This window comes from Limulus polyphemus, unplaced genomic scaffold, assembly GCF_000517525.1.
Source record: "Limulus polyphemus unplaced genomic scaffold, Limulus_polyphemus-2.1.2 Scaffold3884, whole genome shotgun sequence".
Classification (NCBI taxonomy): Eukaryota; Metazoa; Arthropoda; class Merostomata; order Xiphosura; family Limulidae; genus Limulus; species Limulus polyphemus.
The window spans coordinates 42,358-53,312 of record NW_013669494.1 but is presented as its reverse complement, the minus strand read 5'-3'; the positions used below and the strand labels follow the sequence as shown (position 1 = coordinate 53,312).

The 10,955-nt window shown below is 36.4% G+C and overlaps 1 protein-coding gene across 1 annotated transcript in view; it reads right to left on the bottom strand.

Annotated features, from left to right (window-relative positions):
- LOC106470214 (cyclin-related protein FAM58A-like) overlaps window positions 1-10,955 on the bottom strand; it is a 57,337-nt gene that overhangs the window by 5,234 nt on the left and 41,148 nt on the right. Inside the window, exon 4 of the mRNA XM_022398814.1 lies at window positions 8,539-8,671. Coding sequence (XP_022254522.1) covers window positions 8,539-8,671 — 133 coding nt within the window. The remainder of the gene's footprint in view (window positions 1-8,538; window positions 8,672-10,955) is intronic.

Genomic DNA, 10,955 nt, shown 5'->3' with positions numbered 1-10,955 from the left:
GATTTCATGGTTGTGGTATATAAAATTAAGTACTGTGATTTCATGGTTGTGGTATATAAAATTAAGTACTGTGATTTCATGGTTGTGGTATATAAAATTAAGTACTGTGATTTCATGGTTGTTGGTATACAAATACCACATTTATCACTTTCCTATAATCAGCCTCAACATTAACTTTTGAAACCACTAGAACACAACATTTTTTCTCATGAGCAAATTCAGGATTGCTACTAGCAATAATATTCTTCTTCTCTGAAATTAATTGTAACTATATCATAATTAATTATTTCATGTATTAAATGTTAATAAACATGTGTAAATATCCTGCTTTATGTTTTCTTTAAAAATATTTTCAAACATCAAAACTCATTTTAATTGCATGTAATAGTGTCCTTATTCTAACCTTTTCACAAAAAATAAAAGATACTTGATTTAAGCCATTGTTATTGTTGTTCCTTTTAGCAGAAAACTACATAATGGACTATCTGTACTCTGCCCGCCACAGAAAAACAAACCCTGTAAACTTACCACTGATCTATTAAGGGACTAATTGGGGCACCACAGAAAACAAACCCTGGATTTTAGCAAACCCTGTAAACTTACCACTGACTTATTAAGGGAATAATTGGGGCACCACAGAAAAACAAACCCTGTATTTTAGCAAACCCTGTAAACTTACCACTGACCTACTAAGGGACTAATTGGGGCAGAAACTGGTGTATCTAGGCCAAAAGCACCTGAATTGACTAAGACTACAGTACCCCACTGATGACAGCCATCATATACTGTCAGAATTTAAAAATATAATTCTTTCATCAATTGTCAAAATAAAAGGCTTTTACTTATACTTCTTAATAATATAAATATAAACTGTGTTGCTGCTGGGCTTAGTATTCTTCTACAATAAGTGTCTGTGATTTGTTGGTGATAAATTCAATGATAAATGAACAGCATGTACTTCATTTGTTTTCAAAATAATATATATATTTGAAACAAGTTAAATGTAAGTATAACAAATTCTTTACACTATAGAGATTACAGGCATATCATAAAACACTTTATATAGTTCTCTTCTTCTTCTTGTCAAAAGTCAACTTAGTGCTTTAGAATTTCAGTTGACAAGCCAAATTATCTTCTCTATTACTATCGCATTAGTATTCTGTATGTGATTCACTTACAATTGTGGCACGAATTGCCGATAATCATTTGGTCTTCTTCCTTCAAAATCTCCTCTGTTCCTTTTGTCGAAGTATGCTTAGTCTGATTCAATTACTTTACAACCATGCTTTGATGGAATAAATTATTATTCTTATCTCCTTTTCCACTGTTAGTTTTACTCTAACATATTAAATGTTAGGCCTATCATTTCAGCAGTAGTTAACTTCATGCTGAACTTTTTCTTGCCAGTAACTTTACTCTCTTCTGCTGTTGTCTGTCTCTGTTTACACTCATCTTACACTATTTGTATGGTTATCACTTAATCGTCTGTCCACCTTCTATAAATCTCTATATTCTCGACATCAGTGTATTGCACGAGATGTTTAGTAGTCTCAACATCAATGGCTTATAAACACAACTTAATCAATAACATCTAAAATGTCATCAGCGTCCTCCCATACTTTTGTTATTACAAATTTTATCAATCCTATGAAGGTAGCCAATAACTATACCTCTTTTTTACAGCAGGGAGATGATGCAAGTGGAAATGCAAATAAAGAGCTTTAGTAACTTGCTTGATTGATCCTTGACATGAACTGTAGTGTCTAAAGATGGTAAATTCCTACCTGGTATGCCACAGGCAAGTGTGAATTTTATGAATAGGTGAACGGTATTCAAAAACTCATGGAAACTAATAAGAGATTCTAAATTCATGTTCCACACTCCAAATACGTCACCCATAAATCTGTACCAGACTTATGGGCCAATATTCCCTACTGTTTTCCAAGAATTAAGCATTTTCAGTTCAAGTATATGCCTAAATATTACAGCTATCCTATTACCATAGCTGTTCCTCTGATTTGTTTATAAAATTTCCCATTAAATCTTACATACCCATTACTTAACACAAACCTTTTTCTAACCAATCACTTGAAATATTTAAAATCTTTTATCATAGTCATAACACAATCTATCCCTTCTTCAGTAGAGATACTACGATATAATTGAGCAACGTCCATCATATGCAGAATATAATTATCATGAAGGAGGTGCGAGTCATTATATAACTATTCAAGAATATAATATGTGCTATTGATATGAGCAAGGACTAAATCCAATAACGGGTGCAGAAGTCTATCTAAAACATACTTTCTGTTGGCGACTTGCAAGCAGATGTTATTGGCCTCAGGGGTAAACCAAACTTATGACCTTTAGAATGGCCGTAAAATTCAGAGACTCAACTGTTATATGGTTTTAAATAGTTCACTAGTTGCAGAGCTACATAAGTACCTTTCTTTAATTCATTTAAAAGAATTGGCTAGTAAATACAGAACAAAAAAGCCTGAATATTAATGATAACATGTAACACTACAATCAATACAGCAGTAGTTTCTTCCCCCACAGTAAAACGAAATAACACATTTCAGTTTCAAAACAGGTTTGGTTGAATAACAATTAGTTTAGGTGACATTTTATCTTGAATCCAAGATCCAAAGAGCAGCCTACTCTAAATATTGGTTAATTCAGTCTTGACTGAAGTAACAAACAAGGTTTTGGCTCCATTCAGGTTAACTGTATTACTTCACTGTGTTGACATCCCAAAGACCAAATGATCTTTGACCATTAATCACCATTCTATATACTCAAGAATGGAAAAACAAATTATGGAGGTAGTTTCATAAAAAGACGCAAATAAAAAACTGAATGTGAAGCATAACACATTCCAACACACAACATAGATGTAATTTATACTATTGTTACCACAATATTACATTAGCTAACACATCAAAGTAAGGACAAAATAGAATGAGGATGTACCTGTATATGCATAAAAGTTACAATTTTCCTAATGTATTTCCGATAGATACTTCCTTCCGCTCACAAGATTAGCTATTCTAGCAATTTTCCTATACTGAAAATGTATTTCCGATAGGTACTTCCTTCCACTCACAAGATTAGCTATTCTAGTTCAGTGCTGTCCCCTATATGCAAACTTTTTATGCCACAAGCCTTCTGCTCCCCCCTAATGGATTCCAACATGTGTCTCTCATGTAAATCATCATGCATCAGGTCTCCACCAATAGTACATGTACATGACTCCCTCCTCTTATGCACCTCAACCAAACTATAACTTCAAAGTTTGGCAGAAAATGGAAGTGTGAGCTGAGGGAAGAACCTATCAGAAATACATTTTCATTATAGGAAAATTATAACTTCCAATACATTATTTCCCTCCACTCACAAGATTAGCTAGAATCCCACACTGATTAGGAGGGACCAGTGTGAGGGTAGAACAGATGTACCCCCACCCCAAAAGCATCCAAAGGATACCTCTGTAGATGAGAGTCAGATCTGAAGAGGGGAACCACACCATGTCTGAGCGAGGTATACTCTTTGTCCATGTATGGAATGTGTAAGATATAAGGACAGAAAAGGAGAGGAGCACATCTGAGTGGGAGAGAATGTAGTAGGAAAGTGATAATAACTAGAGAAAGATATTATAACTCAATCCCACAATGAGAAAGTTGGATAAACAAGGATGTGGTGCTACATGTAGAGTGGTTAGGATGCAGCAGCCCGTACTCGGTAAGTCAATTACACCCAAAACCTCCTCACAGGGTACCAACATCTGTGTGAGGGTTTGATGTGCATCATACTATCTTCACCTCAAACCCAAGAACTGGGGAATCGAGAACCACTCCAATTCCCAAGTATAACACAAGGATTAGCTCTGGCCTATTGATCCAAGAACTTGACATTTTGTATCAAAAGAATGTCTATTGCATGCAATCAATTCCCTCAACCGTGAAACAGGCCAGTATCCTCCAAATGCCAATAACATCCCTGTAAGAAGAGAGAATGAGGGATGGCCAGGGATAGAACCATAACAATCCCACGTATCACCACTGTGGCCCAAAATACGGAAGAAATTGAAGGAGGAAGATGGACAACCGGAAACCTGTGTGAGAACTTATGTTGACAGGTTCACTCTAAATCCAACACCAGGCCACAAGCTACTGACATCCATATGACAGTAGGATGAGAGTTCCCAATTTTCGATGACTCAACTCCAATCATATAAATGCTATGAGGAGGCCACATCATCCAGTAAGGTGACGGCTCAACTCCTCTGGAAGCCATGTCTCATCTACATCAGCAGAACACCACCTACTCTTGACTGAATAGTTATAGCCATGTTTTTGTGGAACCCATTCAGGAGGGTGCCTTCATAATTAACCACCCCAGCAGCTTGGAACTGGAAGGATTCCCATACTCCACTAGAAGAAAGGAGAGTAAATACGTGATGAAGAGTACAAAGGAACGTCATCACTGGAAACAGTGCAATGGGTGACCATGAAACCCTATTTTGAAAAGCAGACCATACTGATTTAACCAATCAAGTCATGGCAGGAAGGGGCAGCTATCTCACTCTGCTTTACCCATGCAGTCCATGGGTGGTATGGTCCAGAAAGGACATGTTTATGAAGCAAAAACGTCACAAAGTTATTCACCTTCAAACGATCTTGTGGAACACCCCATCTCACTGGTGAACACTGGGAAGCCAAGGTAGAGATTGCAATTCAACATGGCTGTAGAGTGTTGATTTTAATGGAAGGATACCTGGTCAGGCACAGCTCGCCACAAAGCAGTATCCAAATAGTGACTAATGAAGCAAGGGCCCCTGAAAGGAAAGAAATAATGAATAGAAACTTACCCAGTTAGAGTCACACCAAAGTATGAAAAATGGTCAAAGGTGGTAGATGAAAACCCGACGAGGAAGAAACTGCAATATGGTGTAGATAAGGGGAGACAAACGTATTAGGTGTAATGCTCATGCCCTATGGCTGATAAGGATGTCAAATTTTAGATTCCTAACAAAGGAGAGTAAGCCAATGGGATCAAAAGCTGAACACAATTGGTGAGGGCACCATGGAAGGAAGCCATACAGGCAATAGAACAATGAAGAGCACAGACTGTACATAGGAGTCAACCTGGATCGGGATGAGGGTAAAGGTGGGAAATGAAAGGAAGGGAATTAGGCAAAAGGAGGATGTCTTGGATAGAAGGGGTGGGAAAAATGTACGAGAAACATCATGGGAAACCAATCTGATCTCTGAAGTAAACAGGCATAGAGGAGAAGGAATTATGTATGAGGTAAAACATGGAACACAGGGAAAGTGATGCAAATGATGGTAAAGTGAGGGAATAAAAGATCAAATTAATATCCCAGGTCGGAATGGTAGGCAGTCAGGGAGGACAACTAATCCAGAAGAAACAAATAAACATAGTAAGGACAGGTGAGGTAAAATATTCCATATTATTGGGAAAAAAACAAAGGTATGGGACAAGGCTGCCTGATAACTGAAAATCGAGATGATTAAAAACTGATTGTTGAAAAACCAGGGGAGAAACTCTGCCATCCATGACACAAGGGTTTAGGCCAATAAACACCCACTGAAAAGTTAACAAGTTAAAAGAAAGCTAGCTGCAGGTATAAACATGATCCCCGCCAAAGACTGAATAATAGCCATGCATGAAGATGAACAATGTGAATGTGCAGATGAAGAAGTACTGGCAAACATAGTGGATGGTGAAGGGCAGGAGAAAAAGGAAGTGAAGATAAAAGTTGGAGCTGGAGAAGTCACAGAAACTATGGCTGAGCTGGCCATTAAGGAGTAATCAGAAGGATCTAACACAGACAGGTAGGGCTGAGGGAGATAACCCATGGAAGTAAGAGGATAGGGGAATGAGCATACAAGAACTTGTGGGACCAATCCCGGCCAAAGGCATCTACAGCCCTAGTTAGAGGAGGAGGTACTGGATATCAAATAGAGGTAATAGAAGGTTAAGAGATGTAGTATGGGATCTATGTGGTGGGAATCCCATGGAAGACAAAGCCACCAGAAAACAATAGAATCAAAAGACCATTCCGATGGATAGAATGTGTCGGGATGAGAAAAACAAGCTGAGAATCGAGCGAGAGTACCAGCAACATGACATGCAAAAATATGAATCTTGTACAAGGGGGCCCAAACGAGCAGATCTAATATTTGAAAAGAGAGGAACTGCAAACAGGTGCCACCCACAGGTCAACACCCCCAAAAAGGGACAAGAGAAGAAAAGGAACAGACTGTAAAACCCTATTAATAATGGAAAGGAAAACAAACAGCAGTGCCACACCATACTAACCCAAAAGCAAAGAAGCCACGCAAAGAGCGAATGAACTGAAGATGACAAAAAACCCATATACAGAACACCGAATAAAGGGAAACATGAAACATCAACGGTGTGGGTGACGAAAGGGGTGAGAACCGAAGAAAGAGGCCAATCTTTTTAACATTCAATCTCCTGGAGAATAAACACTGATAAAAACCATGCAGAGTTGCCCGCATCTGCGGCTTGTGAGGTAGTGCTAGTCGTAGGTGTGACCACTGAAATGATAATATTATCGTTGGAATGTGACTGGAATAAACTGGGATAAATGAAGGCAAATTTCAAACTCCAGAAAATCTGGAAGTTATAATAAATGAATACCACTTTATGAGTATACTAAGTAGGAACGTGAAAGAATGACAAAAAAAAACGTCCGAGTACAAGCACTGCCAAAGAAAAAGTGATAGTTCAGTAGAGGTGCACAGAGGGAGTCACATGCATCACATGAGTGTACTATGTTCCTATTCGTGGAGAAGTGAAGCATGATGATTTACATGAGAGACATGTTGGAATCACTTAATTCCAATAGGGGGGAGCATGCACTTGTGGCATGCATAAATAAAACGTTTGAATATAGGGGCAGCAATGAACGAGAATAGCTAATCTTGTGAAGGAGGGAAATACCGTATCAAAAACGTAGGAAACTTAAAAATATTACAATGATAAATCAGCTTTTACTTTTTAAAGGGTTAGCTATAACTGAAATGAACAACTACAAATTAATATAAATCAAAGAAAGAATAACAATGTCTTTTTAAAAATGGACCAATTACTTCATATCCTTACATTACAAAGTGTTTTAACATATCTCTCATAATATGTCCCAATAAGAACATTTATAGCATGTATATACCTTCAAGAAAATAGGCACTTAACACAATGAATGAAAACAATTACGTTAAGAAAGTACCAAATCAGTTTTACATCAAATGTTATTATAGTTTTTACACTTTGCAACACATACATATGTAACTGCAATATTAAACACTTTCCTTCAATATATATCAGTTGTTATATGTATATAAAGATCGGATGTTATAGCAAAGCTTGAAGTTAGTAGCATTTGTTTCTCCTCTTTACCATTTTACTGTTTTCACTTTGTTTTCTAATAACGTTAAAATGATTTTGGCACTTTTATTTTAAACTGCTGATATACATTATGCTTTACAATCACATTTGCTTTCTTTACAAACATGTGTGTGTGCCTGCACACTTTCTAACTATATTTCTACTTACAGTTAAAAAGTTTGTTTGTTTATTTGTTTCAGAGCTAATCCACATTTGGCTATCTACTGTGTCCACTGCAGGAAATCGAACCCTAGATTATATCATTGCGAGTTTATAAACATACCACTGTCCCACTGGGGGACACACCTAAAGAGAGGTAAACAACAAAATCTGATTAAGTTGCATGTCTGAAATTACCCACTCCTGTGGCATTGTGTGTTAATATATTTAACCTAAGTTCTAAGGATTATCTTCATCAGAAAACAACAAAATCTGGTTAAGTTGCATGTCTGAAATTACCCACTCCTGTGGCACCGTGTGTTAATATATTCAACCTAAGTTCTAAGGATTATCTTCAGACCTGAAAACAACAAAATCTGGTTAAGTTGCACGTCTGAAATTACCCACTCCTGTGGCATTGTGTGTTAATATATTTAACCTAAGTTCTAAGGATTATCTTCATCAGAAAACAAAATCTGGTTAAGTTGCATGTCTGAAATTACCCACTCCTGTGGCACCGTGTGTTAATATATTTAACCTAAGTTCTAAGGATTATCTTCATCAGAAAACAACAAAATCTGGTTAAGTTGCACGTCTGAAATTACCCACTCCTGTGGCATTGTGTGTTAATATATTTAACCTAAGTTCTAAGGATTATCTTCAGACCTGAAAACAACAAAATCTGGTTAAGTTGCACGTCTGAAATTACCCACTCCTGTGGCATTGTGTGTTAATATATTTAACCTAATCTGAAATTACACACTCCTGTGGCATCATGCGTTAATATATTTAACCTAAGTTCTAAGGATTATCTTCATCAGAAAACAACAAAATCTGGTTAAGTTGCACGTCTGAAATTACCCACTCCTGTGGCACCGTGTGTTAATATCTTCAGACCTGAAAACATTACAAACTCACAATATAAGTTAAATATCTTACTCTGTGTGGATGGTCAACAGAGACCTGAAATTTCAGCACCCTCAATAGAAGAAGTTCGCACTGCACAATACTATCACGCAGCAACCAATATTCTTCAGCAAGATCTAAAGGCTCCAACTTGGGATGGATTGCTCTAAAAGTATACCAGAATTACAATGAAAAGTTCCATAATCCATTTTATACTCCTGATTAAGATAAACAGCACAGTTATAAAACATTTTAATTCTGTAAAGAAAAGAAAATTTCATCTGGGAGAGATTTGAATAATTTTGTATTGTTCTATTTACAAAAATACAACTGTTAATATTTCGGAAATGAAAAAAATAGTAAATTTCTATGGAAATTCAAGTAAATACCTGGTCATTTTTTAAATAACAAATTCAGTAGAATTACTCTGCATTCATCTTATGTAAGAAACATTTTCTCACAGATGAATAAATAAATTTAACATATCACAATTAAAAAATTTAGATACTACAATTTTTAGCTGCAACACTTCAAAGTTTCATATCAAGATATATATCACTTTGTACTTCCTCCTATCTGATAACACCCTTCCCTTCTCTAAAAATTCTGAATTCTATGTCTATCTAATGTGACACAAGTTAGTATTTTCCTATAACGAAAACACATTTCAGATAGGTACTTATCTCCCTCACATTCAGTGTGCCCTCTATATGCCACAATGTAGTTCAACTGTGTCTCGCATGTAAATCATCATGCAACAACCCTCTACCAATAGTAGTGCGACACACCCTACTAAAATGTGTGGCTCCCTCTATTGGATTGTACCAAACTATCACTTCAAGATTAGGTAGAAAAGAAAGCACCAATTTTCAGTGGGGAGGAAGTGAGAGAAAGTAAGTCCATAACAGAAATATATTTTTAGTGTATGAAAATAATAACTTCTGATACAGTACTTTACCTCACATGTATACCTAGAATCCCACATTGAATAAGAAGAGGAACCAGTGTGAGGGACAGAAAAAAGTGTAAGAAAAATACTCTTGAAGTGTGATCACCATTGGGAGAGAAACACACGTGGGAGACTGCAACACTTCTGAACCAGGTATACTCTGTGCCCAGGGTGGAAAGAGGTGTTGCATACACTGGCAGAAAGTGGAAGGAGCACAACTAAAAATGCAGAGAAAATCAAATAGGTTGGAATCCAAACCACAGTATACCAAAATCTCAATCCCGTAGAAGAAAGACTGTAGAAGAACTACCTACAGACAGGAAAGTGGAGAAAGTTAAAATAGATGTGCTCCAAGGTGTAGAGTGGTTATGGCATGACAGACCGTACACAGATGGTCAACTTCAGTCAAAAACCAAGCAATATTGTGAAAAACCCTCCAACCCATGGTAGGAAGACAGTCCGCACCTTTTTTCACCTCAAGGTAAGTATAAAGTAAGTATATACTGTATATCCAAGATACAAGAATCAACCATCACCCTTTTCCAATGGCTTAGTTTGGTTTGTTTTGAATTTCTCACAAAGCTACATGAGGGCTATCTGTGCTATTTAAATGGCATATACCTCACTAGTTTTTCTCCTTGCAAATGTGTGACTTGAGGTGCCAAAATTGCTCAGAAAACAATCTAAAAAGTAAAGGGAAAAATGGATTGCATTGTAACATGGCTTTACTACCTGACAAATGGCATCTGTTTGAGATATCACACAAAACAAACAAGAAAAGGCTGTCATTTATACATATCAACTTGCAGAAAAACACTCACTCACGAATTTTTATCCTCCACCACACCTTACTCATGCCATTTATCAAGGTTCTATACAACAAACCCTGAAAAGATATGCTAATCTTCTTTTACTCATTTCCAACAGATATTTTACAAACAGGATTCAGCCTTTTCACTTCCTCATCATCCAAGATGAGATTCAATAGCCACATATTCATTTTGAAAAACTGTCTACATTATTAGGTGTCATTACTGTGTATGGACCAGATTCTTTATAATAGATGTCTGTGACTTGTTGGCGATAAATTTCAACAGTAAGCAAACAGCACACAATCCACTTGTTTTAAAAGAATATATTAAAACAAGTCAAACGTATATTGAAATGTTTGTTACACTGTTGATTACCACAATTGTATCCAGAGCTTTAAATAATTATCTCTTTTTTCATTCACAGGCTGGTTCAGTTACTTTAGAATACAACTTGACAAGACAAATTATTGTTCTCTACTCTGATATTACAATATAGCCTGTGATAATTTCACTTTAAAAGTCATCACTATATACTCTTTATGGCTAAACTTACAATCACACAGTCTAGATCTAATTACATTGAACTACATTTTTCAATGTATACTTACACTTCAACAGAAGTCTACAATAATGGCTGGAGACGGCTTAAATGGGTAATGAAGAAAAACTTTAATACAAGTTTAACATGA